The 27,720-nt window shown below is 43.8% G+C and overlaps 1 protein-coding gene across 1 annotated transcript in view; it reads right to left on the bottom strand.

Moving 5' to 3' along the window:
- The window catches only part of Il20ra (interleukin 20 receptor subunit alpha), a 43,079-nt gene continuing 15,359 nt past the window's right edge, over positions 1-27,720 (bottom strand). Inside the window, exons 2-7 of the mRNA XM_032894938.1 lie at positions 20,008-20,143; positions 11,231-11,409; positions 9,859-10,034; positions 8,396-8,537; positions 4,267-4,406; positions 1-1,055 (exon numbers count right to left, since the gene is read on the bottom strand). Coding sequence (XP_032750829.1) covers positions 294-1,055; positions 4,267-4,406; positions 8,396-8,537; positions 9,859-10,034; positions 11,231-11,409; positions 20,008-20,143 — 1,535 coding nt within the window. The 3' untranslated portion in view covers positions 1-293. The remainder of the gene's footprint in view (positions 1,056-4,266; positions 4,407-8,395; positions 8,538-9,858; positions 10,035-11,230; positions 11,410-20,007; positions 20,144-27,720) is intronic.

A 27,720-nucleotide genomic window follows, 5' to 3' on the forward strand; every position in this document is an offset into this window, starting at 1 on the left:
ATAACTGTACAGGCATACTTGTTAGGAAACAATAAACAGGGACCATGGTGAGTTCTTCTGTAAAGCCCCCACCCAACCTGAAAATGCTTACTCTGTCTACGACAAAGCTCAGAGCTCTGTATTCCAGAAAGTTCTTACACTTCAGGACTCTGTGCTGACCACCTGGAGAAGGCAGGGCTGGCCAAGTGCATGAACAGAGAGAGCAGTGTTATCAGGGACACTGGAAAATCTGAACGTTGCTCACTCCCTGGAATGGCTGCTTCATTTGTTGATAGTCCACAGAAAACCTGGCATTAGCTTTCCATTTGTACGTGTAGCCCCCATTCCTCCATAAATTGCATGAGATAGTTTTCATTTTCTTCCTCTGACTTGTCAGGTGCCTGGTTCTCATAGAGTCTAGACAAAAGGCCATCCTCTGAGAGCTGGTCTCTCTCGTAACGCCCATAGTTCTCCAGATCATGGCCAAAGATAGGTAAGGAAGGGATACACAGCCTGCCAGTCCGAGGGTCCCAGTCCACTAGCGTTGTAGATGCCTCTTCCTCTGGTCTATCTTCTGAGCCAGGATGCTCCTGCCCCAGGTGTTGTAGGTCTTCGAGCTGTGGGTCCAAGTTTGCTAAAGACGTCTGTGGCTCAGCTAATTTCTCTGTTCTGGCTGCCTCTTCCGGACCACAGAACTGCTGGTCTCCACCCTCCTTGTAGAAGTCAGTTAGGACTTTGTATTGAGGCTCAAGGTCTGCTTCTCCTGTGGGCATGAGGCTGTTGAACCAGGCGTGCCGGGTTAGGGAGGTGTCTCTGTCGCTTGGCTCGACACCACAGACAATGTCCACCAAATGTGAAGAGTATCCTAAATGTTGCCCCTCCGCGTCCTCCCAGTTTGGCTCCCAGCTCCCACTGAACTCAGGGTTGATTACGCTGACCTCATCACTGCTTTCGGCCAGTAAATTCATATCCGTTTGAGAAATTTTAGAATCATCCAACGTACTGAGGGTGATAGAATGAAGTGTCTCAGTAGGGTCGAAGACTCTTTTGCCAATTTCATTTCTATAAATCAGTACCTGCAAAGAGAAGAGAATGAGCTTCAACTTTTCATCTAGAGAAACATTACTGATGGCTGCCAACTTCTAGTGTCCAAGATAATGTGCGGCATTTTCTGACCAATCCATGTTTGTCATATAGAGAAAACTTCACTCCAAAAGGCAAGGGGCCCAAGACCCTTTAAGTGCAACCAGAGGTGAACTGTGTCACTGGAGAGCATCCGTGTGTGGTTCAGGGGTGTGACTGAAGGGACTTGAGTCAATTAAATTCTGGAATCTTCTCAGTTCTTTAAGATTGGGAACTCTATTTCTTCCAGCAAAGGAAGGAGCATTACTTAGGCTGCGACCCTCCCTGCGTTGACAAAGGGGCAGAGACAACTGACAGGGGTTCTGAAGGCCTGGGAGTACAAATGGTGAAGACGTACCCAGACCAGCTGCAGGAAGGTGGATCAACTTCACTTGGGTGATTAAAGGCTTATTTAGTTTTGGAGGATGGGGGGGAGAGAAATTAGAAACATGCAGGATGGCTAAAGGTCATTGGCTGAAGGCTTGAGGTACCTAAACGCCTCATTAGCATGAGGAAGCATTTTAGGAATCTCAGGTGCTAGCTGAATGGAGAAAGGAAGTTGAACCTGTAATCTAACTGAGGCTATGAAACCTTCCACAGGTAGAGAGGTGGGGTAGGAGAGGGATTTGAATTCCCCAGACAAAGTCAGAGAAGGGGAAGCCCTGTCAATGAAGGGAATCCTCCAGTCTATGCTGAGCTCAGAAGGCTACGGGGTCAATGATAGACTTTCACTTTAGTTAGCAGTTTTCCCACAGAACTCTATCGAATGAAAAGCCCTAGAGTGTAAGACTAGAGGAAGTCTATTTTGTTTCCAGTTGTTACTAGGCTGGGGTTGCCTGGACTACTAGCTCTTTCCTGGATATACTGTGGACATGAAACATACACAGGCATAACAATGTATTTGAGAAAGGGAATATGGTATTTTCTATTGTCACCTTGACACAAATAGAGTGAGCAGAGGAGAAATTCAATGAGGGCCTGTTTATGTCTCGATGAAGTTGATCTGTGGGCATGCCTGTGAGAGATTTTCTTAATTTAAACCAAGGGAGTGTGGGACACACTCTTAACACGGGCAGTGGCTTTCCAGGGTGGGCCTCGGAGGCATTAATTCACTGTTCTCTGTGACACTTTGCTTCAGTCTCCTACCACCCTTACCTCTACCCCAACTCCTACTATGGTGGGCTGTAATCTGGAACTGTGAGTGGAAACAGGAAACAAGTCCCTTTGTCCCATAAATTTAAGTTACCCTATCACAATGCCGGAAAAGGAAATGGACACAAGGTTGTAGTCTTCAAATTGTGCTAGAAAAGAGCACAAAATAAAAGAAGAAGAAGAAGAGGAAAAAAGAAGAAGGAGAAGAAAAGAAGAAGAAGAAGAAGAAGAAGAAGAAGAAGAAGAAGAAGAAGAGAAGGAGGAAGAGGAGGAGGAAGGAGGAGGAGGAAGAGGAGGAGGAAGAGGAGGGAGAGGAGAGAGGAGGAGGGGGAGGAGTAGAAGGAGGAAGAGGAGGAAGAAGAGGAAGAGGAAGAGGAAGAGGAGGAAGGGGATGAGGAAGAGGAGGAGGAGGAAGAGGAGGAAGGGGAGGAAGAGGAGGCGGCGGCAATTCATCTGTTAGTTTATAAGGTATTTTAAAAAGTCTAAATCATGTCAGGGATGTCCAAGAATAAAGAAAATCAGTAAGACCCCCATAGTGCCAGCTAATCTGGCCTAGAGAGGAAAGGTCAGCTGAGGCAATTTGTCTCAAAAGCAAAGATTAAAGAATTGTTTGGGAAAAGAGCCAAGGAGTGGAATGCAGTCCATGTATGAGGCCCTAGGCTCCATCCTGAAAACCCAGACATCATTTTTGTTCTCTTTGGGGTACGCCGAAGGTGCTTGCTACAGAGAGGCATCAGTGATGAGGTACAGTCTTCCTGTCATCCAATGGCACGATTTCATTTAACAACACACAACAGGGCCTTTCACCCCATTGTTTGACAGAATTATAGGCTTTTAAAAAAAGTCACATGTAGGGTTGGATTTGGCTCAGTGGTGGTTGGCTTGCCAAGCAAGCACAAGGCCCAGGTTCAATCCCCAGCTCAAAAAAAGAATAGAAAAAAAAAGTCACATGTAGCCAAATTTCTGTGAATTTTCCTCCCAGAAAAGATCTCCCTGTGCTACAAAGAAGCTCACCGCAGTACCTGAGTGGAGCAGAATAGCAGAGAACTGTGTGAAGGGAATCAACCGGAACAGACATATACATTACATGCATTTACACGCTAATGCATCTTTTAGTAATTCCCAAGGAGAGTATTTCGATATCAAGCATACACCTGACTGTCATCTTTCCTCCCCTAGATGCCTTCTTGGCTGCCTCTATTTTTCTAGAACAAGTGTCCAGTTGGATCTAAACCTTACTGAAATTTCTCTAGACTAAACCCGAGCTCGGATGACATCACCATGTTTTCCCACGACACAGCCTGGTGCTTCACAGCAATGTAGCCCCTCATAGAGAACATGACAGACTGGCCTTATGACAAGCTTTCTGGCCACTCTACTGCCCCACCTCCCTCTGCTCCTTTTTCTGCTTGTAGTAAGTGTCCCATCTCTTACTTTCGAACCCGAGCTTGAACATGAGAACTGATTCCCACAAAGGGTTTCAGAGATTCCTTGTACCCCATGAGTCCTCAAAACTTGTTTTTATTTTCAGCCTTCACATATTATCTCTACGTAGGCTTGAACTTTGAGAAAGGCAGTGTGATCATGACTTAGCCTGTTTGCTCCACACCTTTATCTTCTTATAAAATGGTTTCAAACCTAGGGAACTTCTAGGTATGTTGGGTATGTTCATGAGTGATTCAGTACAGAGCCTGCTTTTTGTCTGGTTTGGGGTTACAGGAGGTCACACAGGACTGTACACATGCTATGGAAGTACGCTCCTACTTAACTACTCTCAGCTCAGAATGTGTTTTAGAATTCATCAACAGCTTTTTTTTTTTTCTTTTTTCTTTTTTTGGAGCTGGGGACCGAACCCAGGGCCTTGCGCTTGCTAGGCAAGTGCTCTACCACTGAGCTAAATCCCCAACCCCAGAATTCATCAACAGCTTAAGGCCACTCTGTTCTTATAGGAAACTATACCCCTCTTCTTCTCTCTTCTTGTCCTGACAGTCTTTGACCATGACAAGTACTCACCAAATTTGCTGGGTGTTTTTCTTTGCCAACATGGATGTAACGGTAGGCTGAGTAACCAATTGCAGAGAAAAGAAACACAATGACAGACGTGGGCAAGATATACCAGAAGATGACTTTAACCTTCCATGTTGATGTTTGAACTGTTAAAGAAAAATCATCGGTTATGATTGTAAAGTTATGATTTAATATGGTATGAAACCTGGGCAATGCAAAGAGGCAGGCCACCTGCATTCATAGACTTAATTTTCTCATTCATATACTGAGAAACTTGAGAACCTGTCATCTCTCTGACGATGAGGTTCTTAAGGCACTGTCTAAATCCACTCCCCCATCTTTACAGTTAGGATACATTAATAATATCAGTCGTTGGTATTCCAAAACCTTATGTCAGGCTTTGAAACTCATTCTGGCTGATGTATGTGCAAACAAATGGGTCTATCACCTTGGCAATTCACAAACAGCAAACCAAACAGCAACACTCTCTTTAACAAGATCCCTAGTTCCAGGCATTGGAAACTTCCCTTTGAGTTATCAGTCAGAGCGGTCCTCAAATGTTAGAGGCTACTGCCATAGCCTTTTGATGCTTCCCATAGCTTGAAGGTAAGATCCAAAAGCTGAAGGTCCCACATACTCTGAACATAGACGTCAGAGAAATCAAGCTGCTGTTGACCTGGAAGCCTCTCTCCTGAGTTCTCAGTACTTAAGGTACAATACAAATACCACCCAGAGAGAAAATCAACCAATGGTCCTACCCTACTACACAGCCTGCACACCACAACAAAGATCAGCATGGGACAAGATATACTCAAGGAAGCATTAGTGGCACACTCCTTCTGGGGTAACCAACAACCATCTAATTGGACCCAGCATTGGCTCAGTAGGGGTATTCACGCCTGGTATTGTAAAACTAGCCAACTATAGCTGGTGAGGTCACGGACCCTTGAGAAGAACCTACTATCACCACTTTCCTGAGCCAATAGACTTTCTTATTATACTACAAATGCATACCTGTATTCTTATCCCCAAAGACAAGTGTAGCTCCCACCCCTCACTGATCAAATAAGCTTGTTTTTGCAGCAGAAACCATTATGGAAATCCACGACTAGAAACAATGCATAACTGAGTGTCGAGTGCCCAACCCAGCAGATCCATATAACTACCTGATCATTATATCTAAGACTCGGGGAACATGTTGGAAGTGGGGTAAGGCAATTTTAAGAACCAGAGGACCAGTCTGCCTCCTGTGAAATAGTGTCTTCTATATATGACAGGGAAGCTACACCCACGGAATCTCAAAGCTGTGGTCGCCTGAACAAGACCAGTTGACATGGCAACGCGGGTGAGGAAACGTCCATCCAATGTGGGTGGGGAAATGTCACAAGTCCCCATCCATAAAAATTGCGAGTAATGACTCCTGAGAGAGGGCTATTCAGTCTTCTCCAGGTAGCTTCTCCAGGCACACGAAAGAGAGAGAGAGAGAGAGAGAGAGAGAGAGAGAGAGAGAGAGAGAGAGAGACAGACAGACAGACAGACAGACAGACAGACATAGAGACACAGAGACAGACAGAGAGAATAATTTAAAAAGATAATGTCATTAATTTGAGGAGTTCTGCTTGTGGGCTTATGGTGAGTGAAAAGTCTGCCTAATAATGAAAAGGCTTAGTAAAGAGTTTTAAGAAGAACATCCTGGCCCATCACTGACCAGACCACAGAACGGATACAGGCTTGCTCCGCCGTCTGACATACTCGTGAAGCTTGTGTGAGCTACCTGGAGGTTGGGCTGGTTAACTTTATACGTCAGCTTGTGTGGGCCAGAGGCATTTGACTAAACACTATTCTAAATGTTTCTTTAGAGATACAGTTTTTAGGCGGATTAACATTTTAATGAGTAGATTCTGAGCAAAGGAAATTGCTCTATAGTGTGGATGAGTTTCGTCTACTCACTGACAGTCTTAAGAAAAAGAGGCCGATAAGCCTGAGGAAGAGGGGGCTCTGTTGCCATATGGTCTTTGCAGATGAATGACTTGCTAGCTGTCTCTAGGGTTCCCAGCCTGGCGCCTACGCTTAAAAGTTTGCTCATCTGGTTTACACAGTGATCAGAGCTGACTTTAAAATCTTTGGATCTGGTTTTCAGGAGAGTTGTAAGGGCTGAAGAAAAAAGAAGAGCGAGAAAGAAAAAGAAAGGAAGAAAGAAAGGAAGGAAGGAAGGAAGGAAGGAAGAAAGAAAGAAGGAAAGAAAAAAGAAAGAAAGGAAAAAAGAAAGAAAGGAAGGAAGAAAGGAAGAAAGAAAAAGAAAGGAAGGAAGGAAGAAAGAAAGAAAGAAAGAAAAATACAAACTTAATACAAACTGCAATCCCTTCCCAACATTCCTTATACACCAATAAAGTCAGCCAGCGTGACAGCGGAACGTTCTAATCCACGTGGATGTTGGATGCTCTCGCTGTCTGACAGAGATAAAATCGTGTAGCATCTATCCCACTAACTACCGGCTGTGGATGGGAAACAGATGTGTTACGATAGTGGTTGTGAATGTGGGCATTCCCTGAAGACCCTTCTACCCTATCACTAGCTCCCAGAGAGAGTGCTTGTCTGCCTACACAGTAATGTGCCACAGCCTGGGCTGTGACGCACATGCTGGGATGGCGCCTTAGCTCGGGCTCCAGGGTAGCCCCCGCTCTTGCCAGTAGACAGGACTTCTCCTGAGTAAGATGTTGGTGACAACAAAGGCTGGTGTTTAGTGTGGTGTGTGGTAGCACCTTTGCTACAGTAAACCAATACGTTTCATTTTCACAGTGAGGATTGAGAAACTGCAAGGAGTAGAGATATTTTTCAAGTAGTGTCCTAGAAGGTTTCTTGGACGAGTGAGCAGGTAGGGCATTGTGGGAAATGTCAACACCGGAAATGGTGTACTTTTATCTGTCCCTTCACTGCTCTGTCGAGGAAATGCACTTAATCTTCTTTCTGGGAAGACTGTTGACTGAGCTACATAGCAAAGTCACTCCTACCATTTGGCGCTGATCAAGCTATTAGGAAACACAGCACCGATTTGAGACCCAAAGCTGATCAATCCAGTCTGCTTATGTCCCTTTCCTGCTTGCTTGGCATTTGAGTTTTACTTGTATTAACGGTAGGGAATGGCTTCTTTTCAAAGAGATGACATGATAAAGTGACTCAGAAGTAAAGCTTTTTACTGTTCAATTGTTTCCAACACGCCTTTCCTTTTCCTAGGACCGTTTCAACTTGAAAGAAAAAGACAGCAGCATGGGTGGGGGTGGGGCTGGTGCAGGGGCAGGGGGGTGGAGCTGGGGTAGGGCTGGGGTGGGATTGAGGCAGGGGCTGTGGGTTCTTAGCTGGAGATGAGGAAAGAACCAGAACCCGAAGCAAAGGATGTGAGCATTTGTTAGAAGGGAGAATCGAAAATAATAACAGATGAAGACCATTTTGATAATGCATTGGACTTGAGGGTCGACCTATCTTCCACTTTCAGGGTTTAAGTTGAAGTTCTTACTGTAGAGCAGAAATATTAAACAAACACAATGCTCATGACTCCAGGTCTCTTAAAAGAAGCATCTGAAACTACAGTTCTGAGGTAGTGCTGTTTAGAAAACACAGGGAGACAGAGAGGAGCAATGGTAAGAGAGAGACTGGGATGCTCGCAGACCGGCCCGTGGCTAGCAAGGGATGTCTGAAGGCTACTTGAGGTGCTGTGGTTTGTATCAAAGCAGCAGCCTTGAAAGTGTTCCCGGGACAGTGCTTCACTTCCTGCCTCAGAGCTCTTGGGTATTCTGCTGTGGTTACAGTGACTATGGCTGGAAAGAAGAAAGAGGATGTGTATGAAAGTTCTTCGTTGTAGTTCCCAAGGTAGAAAGCTATGTTAACTATCGAGGATGGTGGCCATGAACCCCTGGACCTTGCTGACAGTTTCCAGATGGCGTGACACCCCTTGTCAGTACTAAGCTCAAAGGCAGAGTACCAGATAGTCCAATGCACTGGGACAAGTAGATGGTTTTGTCATAGCTTGAATCTGATTTTGATTGACAGAGCTTTGTTAAGGCTTGATCTGAACTTACTTCTTTTTCTGTCTTATCAGCTTTCTTTCTTCAGATTGCTGAAACTTCTTGCAGCTTACCTTCCAAAGTGCTGATGCATTGCTTCCAAGGCAGAGGGAGGCGAGTGGGCCCTGGGACAAGGGATTCCACATGGACACAGTACAGAGTGCTGGGTTCCAGCCAGCTGAGCACCAGTGTGCTGTTGGTGATACACTGGGACCACTGGACAGAGAAGCACAGAGGTTAGAGTCAGAGGATGTCCCCAGGACAGCTCCACAGAAAAGCGAGAGGCTGAGATATTGCTCCATCCTTCATGTCACCATAAGCCTTTATTCTTTTCAGCACAGTTTCAAAATATTTTTCTAGCTGAGCAGAACACAGTAAGAAATGGACCAAGTTCAGGAACAGTTCTAAATCATAACTCAGGGTAAAGTTCTTACTTAGCTTTCTCCTGTGTTCCTCTTGCTCAAATATATACACATACACATACATATGCATATACATATATATCATATATACATATACACACATACACATACATATACATATATCATATATACACATATACACATATATATACATATACATCATATATACATATACATATATACACATATACACACCTACACATACATACACATACATAAACATATAAATATATATCATATACATATACACATATACACACACGTACATATATACATATACATATATCATATATACACATACACATACACATATATACATATACATCATATATACATATACACATATACAAACACATACACATACATATACATATACATCATATATACATATACACATACAAACACATACACATACAAACATATACATATATATCATATATACACATACACATATACACATACACATATATACATATACATCATATATACATATACACATATACAAACACATACACATACATATACATATACATCATATATACATATAAACATATACACACATTTGCATACACATACACATACATATACATACACATATACATATACATTATATATACATATACACACATACACATAATATACATATACATATATATCATGTATACATATACACATATACACACATACACATACATATACATACACATATAATATACATCATATATACATATACACATATACACACATACACATATATATATACATAACATCATATATACATATACACGTGTACACATATACACACATACACATACATATATTTACACATATACATTATTACAAATATATATGTATTTAGTACATATATATATCACATATATAATTTTAAATTCCTGGAAAGTGACTGAAGAATGATGTACAAGCAAAGAAACTTCATCCAGTGGATGTCCAATAGTAACATTATGAACTGTCGACAGAACGCTTTCCCGGTATCTCGATTGAAGAGTGTAGTTGCCACATTCTCACAAGGAGAACCACAGCACCAGGACCACCCGTGCCCCTGGAACTACAGAAAGGAAGCTCAGAGGACAGACCCCCTCCCAGGCCAGGCTCACCGTTCTTCCTGACTTAGTGTCATACACAGACACGTTGTACTTCAGGCTGGGGTACACTTGTTGCATAGAAACAGGGCTGTCTTGTGGATTCCTTTTCCACTTCTCTGGTGCTGTCAGGGCAATAGAGATGGACTTCTCGCCAGTCGTCAGGGCAACCTCTGGTGGGCTGACTTGTGCTTAGAGGACAAGAGGGTGTTAACATCTTCAGGTGGGAGCCCCTCCTCCCCTGAGGTAAAGCTATGGTACAATCCTAGTGGGATCAGAGACCTAAAAACCGCCCTTTTATGGGAGATCCTTTCACCATAAAAAGCCTGGCGGCTTGGCAGGCCACATGATCTCTCTTGCAGGGACTCAGCTTGTGGTGTGAAAGCAACCATTGGCAGCAGTGTAAGTAAGTGAACAGGGTTGGGGTTCTGGAAAACTTTATATACAGACACTGAAACTTACAAAACATTTTCTAAATAATCTGTATGTAGTGCAGTTTATCTTTTAAAATGTATTTTTATATGTGCATGGGTGGTTTGCCGGCCTGTATGTCTGTGCAAGAGATTGCATGCATTGTAAGTGGAGGTCCAAAGAGGGTATTGGATCCTGTGAAACTGGATTTCAATGTGGTTGTAAGCCACGTGGGTGCTGGCAACCAAATTCAAGTCCTGTGCAAGAACAACATACTCTCTTAACTGCCGAGCCATCTCTCCAGCCCTTGACATTGAAATTTAAGTCCATACCATTTTCACATGTCAAAACATATTGTTTGGATTAAAAAAAACTATTTTAAAAATATAAATACCATTCTCAGCTCATGGCCTGTAGATAAAGGGGCTGAATCTGACCCAAGGGCATAGGTCACCAGCCTCTGACCTGGCAGAACACTGAAAAAGGCACCACCTCCTGGGGCCTCTGCAGCCCTTAGATATTTCATTATGGTGGCCCTGCTGGCATCCTTCATGGTTGGGTTGGCCACATATCAGGGTACGGAAAATTATAAAAGCAAATAACAGGAAGATTCTTGTCTTAATTCTGAGTTACACCTAGAAACAACAGCAGAATGCCAAGTTTAATGAAAAAGAGACTTGGTTGTATAATCAGGACAGCATACCTTCTGGACACATATCACCAATTCACTAGTCTACAGTGTTCTTTAAATACAAGGTCTCCATCGAATGATGAAACAATAAAAATCTGTTATTGTTGGCATCTGTCTGTAATTCTGAGAGAGATCTTAAAGGTTCCTGTGGGTTTCGGCTACATGAAGTAGCAGGTCTAGTTACTGAACCGGACAAGAGTCCTTCCTTTGGGCAGAGTTGCCCGTGAGGCCAGACTATCACATCCGTAATCCAGCTCAGTAATGCTGGACAGTGGCATTACTCACTTTCCAAGAAAGGATAGAAGCGTTCCGTCTCGGCCCATTCAGAGCACCTGGTCTCCCAAATGGCCTTCACCTTGGCATAGAACTGACGCGCATAGTCCGAGGTCTCAACAGAAAGATCACAGTAGGTCCTGCTGATATTTGTGCATTTAGAGGCACTCAGCCATTTCCTCTGCCCATATCTGTTGAGAAAGAAACTATGAATTAGTAATGAAGCCCTTTACATGCTTCACAATTAAAAAAAAGTCATTATATAAAATTGAATGGAAGACTTTCTCTCCAGCAAAACACAGACGCCTGTCACTCTGATATAATCGAATCCACTTTTGCTGTTGGCGTGAGTCAGGGTTTCTATAAACACCTTGCTTTTATGTGGATTACAATATGGATAGTGCATCCTGAAAGCATGTTACAGTTTCATACTTCATCTACAGTAAAATGTTTACACACTGTGTGATCAGTCTCTAGTAATTAAGCTTTCGGTCTACTATATACATATATGAGGCTAATTTGATGGATGCATTAAAGGAAAGTTAATCATTTTTTTATTGGAAGAAAAATTACTTTGATCTCATAAAATGTAAAACTTTGTCAAGTATTAAGAGTCTGGGAGGAAAATTTACTAGGATGTAGAGAGTAAGGGTATGCCATAATCATGTTGCTACTGGACTGCTACATTGTTCACATTGATTTTTAGTTGTTGTTGTTAAAATACAACATCCCAAAGAAAATGGGGAGGGGAAAACATTTTCAGCATTTCTCAGGTAAAAGATATCTTGGCATACAACCTTCAGGCAAATGATAAGTCAGTGGGGGAGATAGGGTTGTCCTGGAGGCTACTGAAGACACTGAAGCAGGTCTATTGGGGAACAAGATGAACGGCGTGGTTGAGAAGGTTGACCAGTTGTCTGCAGAGAAAGTAGTGTGTTGATAGCAATCTAGAGAGCAGTTTAGTGTGCACTGCTGTGGTCCAGGTGGAAGAGTGCTATGTACAAGGATGATGGTAGTGAAATGAATGAGGACACAGTAGAAACAAGAACCAGGTGACTGAGTGCACGGAAGAGATCACACAGGTAGAGATAACCAAATAGCTCTTTCTACTTAGGGCAAGGGCATAGAATGTGATAATATTTACCAAGATAAAGATCCCCAAAGAAGAGTGGGCTTGGGAGACTGGGATTGAGAAGGATAGGAGGAGGTAAAACTAATACATTCAGCAGTGCTGGGCTGACTTTGAGATATGTAAGAGTTCTCCAAATGCAGGAGCTTGACGTTCAAGAGAGAGGTAGGAGTGAGAGGTAGATTTTGGAGCCAATACACAAATTGCTCATAGAAGGTTTAGTCAAGAATACTCAGAGCAAAGCCTGGTTTAAACTTCAGGCACATCAAGGTGAGCACAAAATGGATTTGAGAGTAACAGCAAAAGGGCAAGTGGAGAAGCATCTGTCACAAAAGCCATGGGAAGACTAAGTCTTGACAAGGAGGATGTGGCAACATTATTGAGTATCACCAAATGTCGCGCCCAACCTCGACCGGCAAGGAAGACACGACCAGCAAGATCTTCTTCAAGCAGTTTTACTCAGGAACCTTAATACAATCTTCTGACCCCAGGAAATCCCTGCACCACACTTAAATAGCTAGCACTAGCCAATCCCAGCAAGCCATGTGGGATAGGTTGTACTTTGTGGAAACGACCAGGCCAAGCAGGAACAGCCAAATAAGGACTTGTTTTTCTCAAGGACTTGTTTTTCTCAATGAGCAGATGGCAGGAACCGGACTTGTTTTTTCTTAATGAGGGAAGGCGGGAATTGGCGCCCTCCCAGGGCCCGGGACCTCAGCCCTCTACAGTTCCCCTTTTTGTTTTATTGGCACCCAGCGACACTGGCATATACTGAGTCGGTGACCCCCCTGTCTTAGGATCGTCCCTTTGTGTACCCGTCATGGGATTACCTTGTCGTCCTCAAGGCTCCATGTCTTAGGTGAGAAGGGAAGTTGCCCGTCACTGAGTGGGGTCACTCGATATGCTCAGGGGCGATGGAATATGCCAGGGGAAACAGGGGCCCAGTAGAGTAAGGGTGGCTATATATCTTATATGACTGTTAGCAACGCCTGGGGGACTGTCCTGCCTCAATGACTGCAAATGCCTGCCACGACCATGGCGCATGCACGCCTCTGTACGAACCTCATCCTGCACAAACACCACAGGCTCACTAGGGAGACCAGCAGCAAGAGTCCAGCTAGGGGCTCCCATACCCGCCCCTCCCTAGATGATTCACAGCAGCAGCAATCCAAGATGACAATCCCGAAGCCAGTCCAGCATCCGTACGCGTGGAATTCACGGTCACGATGGCTACACGTAGCTGATGCTTTAAAAAATCGAATTCTCCAGTCCAATTACCCAAAAGATAACTTAACAACTGCTTAGACAAATTAAAGGAGTGGGCTTAACGGTCATGACGTATCAGCATGGGTCTCGGGAACACCGATAGTATCCCCCACCAGGGCTCCGTTTGGACTAGCACTTGGGTCACACCAAGAGAAGTGTCAGCAACAGCAGGATCTTCATTCTTGTTGCACCTCCTGGTCAATCTTTCAGGGACCCACAACGGATCTTGCCGGTCCTGAGGAAACACACAAACAGACCCTCTCGCCCACGACAGAACGGGATCTGGCCCATGCCATAAGCCAGTGATCACATCTTTCCATTTCACATAACCTTTCAACATGCCCGCCCGACATTGATGTCGGGCAGCGGCAGAAAGGCCATCATTATTCATTTGTAAATCTTGTAACAATCTTCACCTGTTTAAATTAAAATTTTTTTTTTTTTTTTTTTTTAAACAAATACTGGATCTGTTGGTACCTTAAAACAGCCCAAGGGCAGCTGCTAAGAGCGAGCAATCAAGATAAGCATTCATCCCCAACAGCCTTGCCACTATTAAGGACCTTAACAGGGTTTACAAAAGGTTGATGAGGCTATAGACACTATTTGTTTACTCAAACTGCTATTTCGAGAAATATATGTAAAATTATTATGGATTTAAGAGATTGTTTTTATGCTGTTTCTTTACATCCTGGTGATTGTAAAAGATTTTCATTTAGTGAGCTTGCTTGTAATTTTGGAAAGCCCATGAAAGTGATACCACTGGAAAGTTTTGCCTTGAATCACTTTTGGCCCTACATTATGTAAAAATTTTCTTTGTCACTGCTTCAATACAAGAAGACTTTGAATTTTTCAGTGCATTATTCATTATATAGACATTTTAATTTTTACTACAAGCTTACAATGTGCTTTAAATTTTTGGGATGCTGCTGCTCCAGAAAAGATTCAGTATTTCTTTTCAGTATTTGAGGCGTTGGTCAACTAAGAAGAAAGAAAAAATGTTCTAAAATCTGTGCCATGTGGGTTGGCACCCCTTTTCCTTTGGTTCTGAATGGGGCTAGGACAGTGTCAAGGAGGAGATTCTCAATTGTTCTTCCAGGTCCTATCCTACTGACCAGTTGTTGGGAACAAGAAGATTCAACATGGATTGTTCGGGTTCCTGGTGTGATCCCCATACCTCTGGATAAAGGCTGATTCCCAGTGATACTCTACAGGCATAAAGAGACTTTGGCATTACTGCGGCAGTCATTGCTGCCATCGCCATTTCAGCCACTACTGCTACAGTGGCCGGTGTGGCTATATCTCAGTTGACAGTTGTCGTTGGGACTGTGGGACTATGGATACAGTCTGGAGAAGTCGCCACGTCATTGGCTGTGCAGAATAGCATTAATATTCAGATTCAGTCGGTTATTCTTCATCTCAACCAACAAACTGTTCTCAATTGGACTTCCTCTGTGAAACCCATGTTATATCTTGTTCTGACTTTTATCATTCTATGTGGTGCTGATAACGCCAAGGTCGCGGGTTCGATCCCCGTACGGGCCACCACTTGTCGCGCCCAACCTCGACCGGCAAGGAAGACACGACCAGCAAGATCTTCTTCAAGCAGTTTTACTCAGGAACCTTAATACAATCTTCTGACCCCAGGAAATCCCTGCACCACACTTAAATAGCTAGCACTAGCCAATCCCAGCAAGCCATGTGGGATAGGTTGTACTTTGTGGAAACGACCAGGCCAAGCAGGAACAGCCAAATAAGGACTTGTTTTTCTCAAGGACTTGTTTTTCTCAATGAGCAGATGGCAGGAACCGGACTTGTTTTTCTTAATGAGGGGAAGGCGGAATTCGGCGCCCTCCCCAGGGCCCGGGACCTCGCAGCCCTCTACAACCAAAGTTGTTGAAGTATGTGGTAACAGAGGTCCGAAGCAAATCTCTTTCATTTCATAAGTGCCTCATCTGTCAAATACCCTACAAGTACAGTCAGATCTTAGTCAACTTCTTGCAGATTATCAACACTGCCTGGGGACTTTCTGATCAATGATCAAAAGAAGAATGAATCTGTGTTTACATCTATAGCTAAATTTTTGATTCAGTTCAGGGAACATACTATCTAGCATGGAGAAACAGGCTTTACCAGATAACACCTAAATTACTCTGTGTGTTGTGCATTTGGTTATTTACCAGTCCATGCCATTCTGTTTCTTTCCGTAAAAGACAGTATTTATGTTACTCAAAAATAATTTACTTTTCAACTTTATTTTATTGTTCTATTTTTGGTCTTTTGAGGTAGGTTGGTTTTGTGTGTGTGTGTGTGTGTGTGTGTGTGTGTGTGTATGTGTGTTTGTGTGTGTGTGTGTGTGTGTGTGTGTGTGTGTGTGTGTGTGTGTGTGTGTGTGTGTGTGTGTGTGTGTGTGTGTGTGTGTGTGTGTGTGTGTGTGTGTGTGTGTGTGTGTGTGTGTGTGTGTGTGGTTGGTGTGTGTGTGTGGTGTGTGTGTGTGTGTGTGTGTGTGTGTGTGTGTGTGTGTGTGTGTGTGTGTGTGTGTGTGTGTGGGGGCATCTTACATGGTCCAGATAGCCTTGAACTCACTATGTAGGTGACAATGATTTTGAACTCCTGATCCTCCTGCTTTGGAGTCATGGTTGGTTTCTTGATCTGTCAACAGGTCTGGACTTGAAGTTGGGAAAGTAGTGTCACTGTTTCCTTTATCCTCCTTGTCTTAAACTGCCTCACTCTGCCAAGGGTAGGGCATCTTCTTACTATGCAATGCTGACCAAGGAGAAAATTCCTGTTACTGATATTTGATTAGAAGAGCTGACAAATGTTCCAGTAACGATCATCTCCATTCGACAAATCCCGTGCCGGTCTCACTGGTCTCTGGCTCTTTGGAGTAAGCATGGCAAATGCCTAGAAGTGCCCGTGATGAGCCGAGGCTGGCACTGCAGGCTTACGCTTCCCACCTCACTGACCTGTAGAGCAGCCCCCAGGAAGTGGGCTTTGTCTCTTTTTGTCCCGTTTTCTTACAGAGCAGGAAACTGAAACTCAGAAAGATTAAGGGGTCCCAGGTTCGCAGAAATAGCAGGAGGTGTATCTGAAATTGGAATCACTTTCCCCAGTGCCAGGGCTGGTGTTCTGAGTATTATGCCATTTTCTACATGAAATCATCTTGTGGGTATAATCGAAGCTTTAAAAATTTTGTTCTGGAAACAGATATTGCTAAAAATGTATAAAAGCATGTAACCTGCTCAAGGTTACCCAGTTAGGTTCACAGCCTGGCCATGATCCCAGGCCTGCCTGACTTCATGCAGCACCCTGTCTTTTATTCCTGTCCACTGTGTACAAACCCGGGCATGCCAGAACTCCTACGGGGCGAGTGTCTCTCTAAGCAGTCATCTAAAAGTTGCACAATATAACTTTTTTTGTTCCTGTTCAACAATGATGACTCTGGTTATTTTAAAGCTTGTTCTGAAGCGCTGAAAACTGAAAGAACAAAGCAAAGCTCTTTGCCCCACCTAATGGAAGGAAAGGTGAGGACATGCTGGGGGAGCCCGTTCTCTCTGCATAGCTCAAGTCTTTCCTTAAACGCCAGCTCCTGAGACCATCCTTGGAAATGAGAACAGGGTTCCAGATGATGGCGACCAGGAGTCGTCCCTGAAGTTGTCACCGGTATTCAGCGGCTAGAATTCATTTTTCAAGGGCAAAAATGGTCATCCTATTTACAAACGTGGTGCAAGTTTTTAAAGTTCAAACTAGCGAACATTTCAGGAAGTATAAGCAAGGGAGAAATAAATTACCCTTCAGTTCATCAACCTGAAGTATTTGCTGTAAATGAGGCTGGACATTTTATCCTACTCATAGACAGAAGGATAATCAGGCAGCAACATGGACAGAAATCAGGTGACCTGATGCAGCCCGGACAGGATGAACATGCTTCTAATAAAGTAGTAATTCTTACTCGGTTTGAATCCTATTAAGAAGTCACGTGGTAAAATTAAATGAATGGATAAAGTTTAGGTGTCCATTACTGTGAGACGTCATTAGCTCCTTATGAACTTTTAAGTAAAGAAAATAGTTTTGAAAACCACCTAAAAGTTAGTCATTAAAATAATGATGCCCAGTCGACCCTCTGTATCCATTGTATCCTCTGTGGATTCAACCAACTGTGGATGAAAAACATTGGAGAAAGAATAACATCTTTACTGGACATCTACAGTATGGCTGCCCTTCGTTGGTATTTACCTTGGTAGCGAGTATTATAATAACCCAGGGATGTGTTAAGCATTATAGGAGGGGATATGCAGAGTATAGGCAAAGGCCAGGCCATCCTACAGAAAGGTCTCAGGCATCTGTGGAGGGTCTAGAATCTATTCCTCATGGCTGCCAGGAAAACAAGGAAGCTTTCCAGTCGCTATTCGAGCTACAGAAATTCTACATAGAACCCTATCTATCAGTTCATGCCTATAATCTGATCTCTTGGGTAGTAGATAGAAGAATGAAGAGTTCAAAGTCACCCTCAGCTATACTGAAAGTCAAGAGGCTAGCCTGGGCTATCGCTGGAAAACAAGAGCAAGCAAGCAAACAGAAAAGACGGTTGTTTATCCACTTTCATAACACTGTGCACCATTACTCTAGGAAGTCTCCTCTTCTTTCCATGGGAAAGCCGCCTTCCCTATCACTGTCAATAATGACGGGGAGGCGCTATCCTAATTTCTCACCAGTGCTTTGAATTGCCTGTTGGCTGAATATTAGGCAAACCTCGTCTGCCATCGACTAAGATCTGCAGGAGAGCTCCCGAGTGAAACCAACAGGAGGAGCACCCACCTGAGCCCAAAAAACCCCGAGAACTGTGAAAAGGAATAAAATAATATTTTAAAAGCCTAAGGTATAGGCGTGGGAGTCTAACGAGGCTTTTCTGTGTGGAATTTTGAACCTCTGCTCTGTCAAATAGCTTTTTAAAATAAAGTCTAGTATTCTTTCTGCCGGAGCACTTGCCCGCCGTTGGTTTGTAGGCTCCTGGGGGGCTGATGTGGTTCCTGGCATTCCTGGACCTAGCCTCTGACACTTCATGCTTCCTGAATTTCTCTCGGGCTAGATCTCTCCCTGCACTGTGTCCGGGCCTCCATAATGAATGTCACCCACTTCAGCTCCCTTCCCGTGACCAAACTGCAGCGCCTTGGCGGGGGGCAGTTTCATCAGTTTCTGCTGGTGGAGATACTCACTAGCCCCCCTCGGAGTGTTAGACTAGTCCTTTGAGCACTTTAGCACTTGTTAGAGTGGGGTTATTTTCACCTAGAGCTCAGGCAGTACAGATGTGGGGCTAATGAGATGGCTCAGTGGTTAGGCACTCTTGCTTTTCTGCCACCTCCCACATCAGGTGGCATACAATTGCCTATGACACCAGCACTAGAGGACCTAACAGCCTTTCTGGCCTTGCCGGACACCGGCACACATGTGGCATACACTCGCACATACAAAAACACACACAGAGAGAAAAAGAAATCTTAAAATAAATACAAGGCAGTTCTTAAAGGAAAGAGCTGCTGGTTTGATTAGACGTCTGTGATGGTTTCACTTTGGCTCTGTGGAATTGCATGCTTCGAAGTTGGTGGCCTGGGTCGAGTCCTTTTCTTTCGGTCTCTGGAGATGGGCACTATCTGTTTTGCGTTCTTTCTTGCCTGTTGAGGGTCATGAAGGTCGTGAAAAGAGTCTATTTGCTGCCATGTTTAGTGGGAGCAGACCACTACAGAATTCTGCAGTTTCAGGGGAGAGCGACGCTTGCTGTAAGCTTAGAGATCTCCCAGTCAGCGGATGGATTGCCTTGGCTGTGTACCCGGAGGCTGCTGCTTTAACCAGCTTCTTCTCTCCATTCGTCTCATTAGTGACTCGCTCCTGTCTGCTTGTGCGCTTGTGTTTGCACACATGCACATACTACAGTGCACACGTGGATGTAGGAACACAGCTTACTGGAGTCGATCCTTTCCTTCCAACACGCGGGTCCCAGGAAAGGAACTCGGGTCTTTAGGCTTGGTTGACGAGTGCTGAAACCTGCTGAACTCCATTGCTGTCCCATTTTCTCAGCTTTTGCAGGTTTGCCCTAATGCTCAACGCTCTGGCTTGCACGAAACAAACACTTCGCGATTTACCATCCTATCAAGGAGACAGGAAATGTCTGACCTCTTTTTCAAAGGGTATTTAGCGTCTTAGAAAGTTTATCTCTGCACAATTGACAGACGTCTGAATCTGTGTTTATAAACTAGCTGCAAAAAAAAAAAAAAAGTGAAGCGGGTTGGGGATTTAGCTCAGTGGTAGAGCGCTTGCCTAGGAAGCGCAAGGCCCTGGGTTCGGTCCCCAGCTCCGAAAAAAAGAACCAAAAAAAAAAAAAAAAAGCGAAGCAACTTACATGAAATATTGTACAGTGTACGTGACTTCGACTCCGTGTAGACCCTCTGGAGGGCTCCAGTGCAGGACGTTCTTCATGTTGATAGATAAGAAGGTGATATTTGTAGGCTTAGGCAGACCACAGAAGGCGTAAGGAACTAGAAAAAGAGTGGAGAGGATTTGCTGTTTTAATGGAAGGAAGAACTTAATTCTTAAAGTAAGTTGGCTGATCTCTAAAGATGGCCCTAATGCCTCAGACTTCGTATTTCCTCTCAGACGGAACCTGAGTGTAGCTTGTAGCAAACGCGACTCTGGAATTAAGGCATAGGTGACCTTGAAGTTTCCAGTTTTGTGCCTTTAAACTCAGAGTGTCATGTAAAACGGCAGCCTGACTGAGGGAGGGACCGCACTGAGATGTCATCTGGAAAGGCTCTACCGTTTCAAGGTCCCAACTGAGTCTAGGCTTCCAAAGGAAATAATCGCGAGCAGGGCAGCATCGCCCTCTCTAGACTGAAGCTGCATGAACCACCTCGAATGAAACCAGCCAGACCAGGCAGCCATGTCCTAGGCCACCCCGGGAGCCGAGATTAACATCACGAGCGTTTGGGTTGGGGGCAGTTTGTTACGCACCAGCAGAAATCCTAACAACCCGTGTTCTAGAGTTAGATATGAAACCCATGAGTGGACAGCGGACAGGGGAGGCTCTTTACACAGCCAATCTCTCCACTTCCCACAATGCCTCAGTTTGTGCTCTGTGCACCGAAGCCCTTGTGGGTGCGAAAGCACAATGTGTGGTCCTACCCCCGCTGCCAATCCGCAGGCCTTCTCTGAAGTGGGATGATAACCCCAGTGTAGAGACTGCGGGCGTCTTTGTAAGATCCAAAACGAAGCAGGTACGAAAATTCTGTGAGTCTCCTGCTCGCACTATCCAGATTTTAAAGTTAAGGGAGAAGCCTGGAAAAGTGTTCCTTATGGTGGTACACCTGAAGTGTTATTTAAGCACGAATCGTTTAAAAAAAAATACACAACTGTGGTGTTAAAGATGAGAAATAAAATTTCTGAGAGATATTATCGAAAGGCTGGAGTTTCAGAGGTTGGAGCTTTAGATTAGAGTCACTAAAATATATAATAAAGCTACAGACAAAAACCAGCTGGTGCAAGGTAATTGTTATTATTGTTGTTGTTGTTATTATTATTATCATTGCTGTTGTTTTTGTTGTTGTTGTGTGTATACATGGATGCAAGTGCCCAGAACCAAGGAGGTCAGAAAAGGCACTGAATCCCTTGGGGTTGCACCTCTAACGTGAACCACGCCCTGTGGGTGCCAGGAACCAAAACTGGTCATTTGCAAGAGCAGCAAGCGCCCTTAACCACCTGGCCATCTTCCCAGCCCCAAGATTCTATTTTTAAACACTAGAATGTTCACACAATTGTTCTCTAAGCAAAACTCTCTTAGAGAATCTATAGGCACAAATCCTCTGAAAGAACTAATCAAAAGTCGAGATGCTACCCAAAAAAAATCGGAAGGGTACATTTTCCTGGAATACGATGGCCTTTACTGGGTAGAGGCTCTTACAGTCAAGCCTGAGATCAATTCCTCCATAAGTGGAGGGAGAGACCCGACTGCTGGAGCTTGTCCTCTGGGCTTGTGTGCCCTGTATGTACCCTTACCCCCTAAGATGAATAAAATGTAATATGTATGAAATAGGCTGATACTTTTTTTGAGTGCATGGTAGGGTAGGGGATGGAGTCCTGAGCTTTAACTATGCTAAGCGTGTCCCATATCATTGAGATCAAGGGCGATCCATGAATTAAAATAAGCGAGAAAGGTTAGTGTTTGCATGTAGGAGTCAAAGGATTAATTTAAAACCGGGGAGATCACAACATACTGCCTGCACTCTGCCATGTTTTGTGAAGAACTTATCCTTTCGTATGTATACACGTTCTCGTCCGGGAACCTGGGAAATGTGAGATTTGGATTGTTTGCAAATGAAGGCTAGGAAATAAAGTTTAGCTCAGTCCCTGACGTGGGGTCGACTCTCAGCAAAGTCCTGTGATACCTGTGGGAATTCGCTGGGACGAACGTCAAGAAAAGGGATTAGTTTAATGCTTGGGGTAATCCCAGGTTCAGATTAGTATCATGCGATGAATTACACTAGCACAAGGCAAATAAGAAAAGGAGAAAAAGTTATTTGTTCTAGAATTAAACTGTGCGATACGACGCTGACTCACGGCAAAATAAGCTCTTTAACAGCTGGGTGGCTGAGTGCGGGTATTTTGTGTGCGCATGCGCAGTGTCTGTCAAGCCTCCTGTTTTTGCACCTCCATTGCTCTTGTTAAATACCTCGGTGTTAGTTTTAAGGAGAAAGCTAAACACCCACAGAGAAGCACTGTCAGCTTAACTGATCTGTGCGCACAGCCTAGTGTGGTGATGATGTCTGTGGTGGGAACTAACCGATCTCGGTGCACAGCCTAGTCTGTAGTGGGAGCATCTCAAGAGGATCGGCTTGCCCTCACAACATAGATAAGGTACACCGAGCAGTTAGTGGGGGGTTTAACATCATCCCATGGACTAGGAAGTCCTAAAATTGAGTCTGATCTTTGAAGAGGGGACAAGGAATGTGGAGAGGCAATACCGTTGATGGAAATACGTCCCACTGCTTCAAGAAAGAGGAACTGTTTTCATAAAAGGAAACCTGTAGGATCCTCTTAGGTCTAAGCCGCTGCTGTCCCGCATTTTCCAATCATCCGAGCATGCACAGAGTGGGAGGTATCTCATGAGAAATAAAACCAAAATGCCCTGTATGCTGTGATATCAATGATGAAAGAGATCGACTAAACATGGCTTCTAGATGTAACTGATAAGGGGAGATTCTGATGGGTAGCAACGTGATTTGCAGATGCAGATCTCAAGTCACCTTAGATTTTAGCTCATCGTGTACATACATGAGTACTGTCTTCTGTAACAACTTGTCTCTACTTGTCTTTTATAAGAAACATTTTGCACTAGAAAGATTGGCTTAGTCATTGAAAGTAAACCTGGTGGTTGCTACAAGGAAGCAAAGCGTTTTACTCTTCTGAAATGAACTATACTCTGGAATACACGATCAATCATTATGTTTGCTAATCAACACACTCCCTCCCCCTGAATGTGTGTGTGCTCCGATGTGCATGTGGTATAGGCTGTGTGTGTCCACAGGTACACTTGATCCTGTGTGAATATATGGCAGTCAGAAATTCACATAGGTGTTTTCTTTGCTGCTCTCATCATTGTCGTCATCGTCATCATCATCATCACCAGCATCACCACCACCACCACCACCACCATCATCATCATCATCATCACCATCATCATCACTAATTGAGAAAAAAGCCCTACTTTGAACCTGAATCTCATTGTTTGGGCTAGACTGTGGCCAGTGAGCCCCTAGGCTCCATTCATCTCTGCCTGTGCCTTCTTTTCTTTTTTTTTTTTTTTTCTTTTTCTTTTTTTCGGAGCTGGGGACCGAACCCAGGGCCTTGCGCTTGCTAGGCAAGCACGCTACCACTGAGCTAAATCCCCAACCCCTGCCTGTGCCTTCTTAATGCTTGCCGTTATAGCTGTGTGATGCCATGCTTGGATTTTTACATGGGTGGTGGGGATTTATTTACTTATTTTTTTTTTCCGAGACAGAGATTCTCTGTGTAGCCCTGGCTGTCCTGGACTCTCTTTGTAGACCAGGATGGCTCAGACTTCCAGAGATCCACCTGCCTCTGCTTCCCGAGTGCTGGGATTAAAGGTGTGCCCCACCACACCCAGCAAGCATTTCTGTTTTGCAGCAAGCACTTTATCTACTGATCCATCTCTGCAGCCTCTTCATAGCCTCTTAATAGATTAATCTTTTGTCATTATTTAGGTGGACTTTCACAAATGCTGCGCTAATTATCAAAAGGTTATCAAATGCTGGTGATGATGGATTAAACAAAGAGAATGAATAATATGGTAAATTACATTAAAACAAACGATTCCCTTGTGCCATGGCATGTGTGTAGAGGTCAGTGGACAACTTTTCCAGAGTTCTTTGAAGACAGTACATGCTTTGGTTGTACAACATGAAGAAATGAATCTGGAACTAACAGGGTAATGTCCTCTCTGCCGGCTAGCATTTTCAGTGTTAGGAGGTGCTAATAGGCTATGGGTAGGGGGTGCACAAAAAGACACCAATGGTCTTACCCGGTGCTGGACCTGGCATGCTACAATACCAGCCTGACAGATCAGATGTGTTCACAGGGGTGTGCTGGTGGCATGACTGTTAAGGGGGTTAAAACAACAACCCCACTTGCTGGTTGAATTTAAGGTCTGTTCCATGGGATGGAATTTAAGCCCTGTACTGCAAGCCTATGAGAAGCACATGGCTAAGACCATAGGACAGGGACCCAGTTTTGCTATTTTACTAACCGGTCATGTTGTCACACCGCCTTCTGAATACTTATATCTTTAGATCAATGCTGACTTCAATCTGGTCAGAGAAACTTCTTTTTTTTTTTTGCTCTGGGCAGTGGTTAGTGTAGGGAGACTCATCCCTGGGCCAAGAGCTAGAATTACGTGGCTATGAGTACTCTGTCCTAAGTAGGATATCAGTTTGAACCCCAGCACCACCCCAAAGCTCAGGGAACTTTGCAGAAGAGGAAATGAAAGGAATACAAGAACTAGAGCTAAAAGGATGACTTAGACAAGTGATCGTCCAGATACAATGTAACGTCTGTACTCGTGAACTCACAGCAGCCCTGGCAACCAGCACAGGACACCCAAGATCCATCAGTCCAAACGCCAGCGTGGATGGAGGGCTCATCAGGTCCCATCCCTTGCCAAGGAGGAGTTTTTGACAGCTGATGGCTGCTGGGGGAGGGACAGTCGATTTTCTTTGGGAGTGTGGCCCACCGCCATGTTGCTCCAGTGGATAGCCACAACCATGTGCATCTGGGCATCACTAATTGAACTGAATATGTTATACAAGGAAAAAGAAGACATTAAGAGTAAGGGAAGGGGGCTGGAGAGATGGCTCAGCGGTTAAAAGCACTGACTGCTCTTCCAGAGGTTCTGAGTTCGAATCCCAGCAACCACATGGTGGCTCACAACCATCTGTAATGAGATCTGATGCCCTCTTCTGGTGTGTCTGAAGACAGCTACAGTGTACTCATATATAATAAATAAATAAATCTTTAAAAAAATAGTAAGGAAAGGGTCTGGGAAGAGTTGGAGGGGTGGGTAGTACATAAGTTTAAACTACATTGTATATATGTATGAAATTCACACAATGTAATTCATAGTATACACTATTGTTATATCATCATCATCATCATCATCATCATTATAGTGTGTGTGTCATGTGTGCATGTGAATATGGACATGCATGTACCTTGGGGTATGTGTGGAGGTCAGAGGATCATTGCAGGAATTGGTTTCCTTTCACTGTGTAGGTGTCAGGGTTCAAGCTGTCAGGTTGTGTGGCCAATGCTTCACCCACTAAGCCTCCTCATTGTTTCTAAATATCCTTACCATGGCATTCCACTGTTTGAAAAGAAAACGTACATTGTATATACCGTGCATTTTGCATATGCCCGCCCTGCACATGTAAATTTCAGCAAATCATATGCATCTCCATGATTATGGTAGCCAGCCCCTGAGGCATGCTCACACATCGACTTCCTCCTCACTCAGAAGCTACTACCCACAGCATACCTGGGATGGTCTGTGTAACCAACACACATGACAGAATCTAAAACTCCAGGATCAGGTTATAAGATGCTCTGCTTTTTCCTTCCTTCCTTCCTTCCTTCCTTCCTTCCTTCCTTCCTTCCTTCCTTGGATCATCTCTTTTGGACAAACTGAGCAAATTACTAGCAGACCCAAGGTCAATGCAGTAACTCGACCGGCTAATTGTTGATGAAGACCTGAATGATATCCCCTGCCCAGAACACCTAAGTGAGCACTGGAACAGATCCTCTAGCCCAGGACTAGTTTTCTTTCTTTCTTTCTTTCTTTCTTTCTTTCTTTCTTTCTTTCTTTCTTTCTTTCTTTCCTTTTCTTTTTTTTTTTTCTTTTTTTCAGAGCTGGGGACCGAACCCAGGGCCTTGCACTTGCTAGGCAAGCGCTCTACCATTGAGCTAAATCTCAACCCCAGGGCTAGTTTTCTGATGAGGACAGCCATGCTGGTTTCTTGAGGAGATACTTATAAGTCACTCTTAGCTACAACTACTGTGAGAAGCCTCTACGACTTCCTGGTCCTCAGACACTGTGTGAGATAATGGGCAGTTCTTTTAGATTCTCAATTTGAAGTAATCTTTACATAGCAATAGTTATAAGTGAGTATATGTGTGAAGCTTTACTAACCTTGAAAGGTTTTTATTATTACTTCTACTTATCTTCATGAAGAAACTTAAGTTCCAAATGAAACTAGATGGTGCAGGCCTTTAATCCCAGCCCCTTGGAGGGAAAGGCAAACAGGAAAGGCTCTGAGTTCAAGGTCAACCTGTTCTACAGATGAGTTCTAGAACAGTGAGGGCTACACAGAGAAATCTTGAAAAACCAAAAACAGAAAAAAACAAAAAGCAACCAAACCAAACCAAACCAAACAAAAAAAACAACACACACACACACACACACACACACACACACACACACACACGGAGAGAGAGAGAGAGAGAGAGAGAGAGAGAGAGAGAGAGAGAGAGCAGAAACTTCGAATTATTTTAATAATAGGAGTCACAGAAAGATTCTTTTTAAAAAACAAGATAGTCGGTTGGTTAATACTGTAAATACTCTGATGAGGTTTCAGAGTTTCTCTTTAGTAGAAACACATTTTAAAGTAAACATTACTGTCTAGCTCACTATTTTTCAAAGGAACACTGCACTCTCCAGTCCTGCAGGGTTGTCACTGGGACCGATATTATTGGCTTTATTTACTTATTTATCCTTTGCTTAGGCAGAAAATATATCAGTGTTGGATCATCTCCTTGTCAATGAATCAAAGTATTATCCAGGGGTGGCCCCATTATGAGCTAAGTAGGTCACATCTTGTCTCTCCATCTCTCCAGGAAACTGAATCTATTCCTTGCTGTGACACGGCCTGCTGGTTTCCAAACCGTTTTGATCAGAGCACATTAAGCCATGCTAATCATCTTCTCTCAAGCACAGAACATTTTGTTTCTCTGCTCACAGGCTGTTTATTTCTAGAGGTGGACGCTGACCAGTGGTTGCAGATTGGGTAGTAATTTGGCCGTCTGTAACTGTCACACCTTTTGTTAATTACGGAATTTTAATGATTTGTCTTTGGTCAGTGACAACAGATGGCTCTAACTACAGTGACGTTTGAGCCTGCTGCAAAGGGTTATGAGTATCCTCACAGCTGGTGGCTCTCTTGCTCCAGGTCTCATTTCAGTAGATAAGGGTTCCTTACAGACAACTGAGAATGATGTTACGAGACTCGGCTTTAATAGCGGATATTGTACGAACACAAAACTCATCTTACACCAAACTGTACAAAATATGCAAATTGTAAAGACCTTCATACCTTGTGGTATCTAGTTGATGGCAAGCAAGTGTGCATTAGAAATAGTTGCTAAGATTTAGAATCCTTACTGTGCCTGCATAATTCTATGTGTTTTACACAACCAACTCGGTCTCCACAAAAGCCCTGTGGTAGATACCATTATCACCCTAATTATACAGATAAGGCACATAGAGAAGTTAATT

The sequence above is a fragment of the Rattus rattus genome, chromosome 2, assembly GCF_011064425.1.
Source record: "Rattus rattus isolate New Zealand chromosome 2, Rrattus_CSIRO_v1, whole genome shotgun sequence".
Classification (NCBI taxonomy): Eukaryota; Metazoa; Chordata; class Mammalia; order Rodentia; family Muridae; genus Rattus; species Rattus rattus.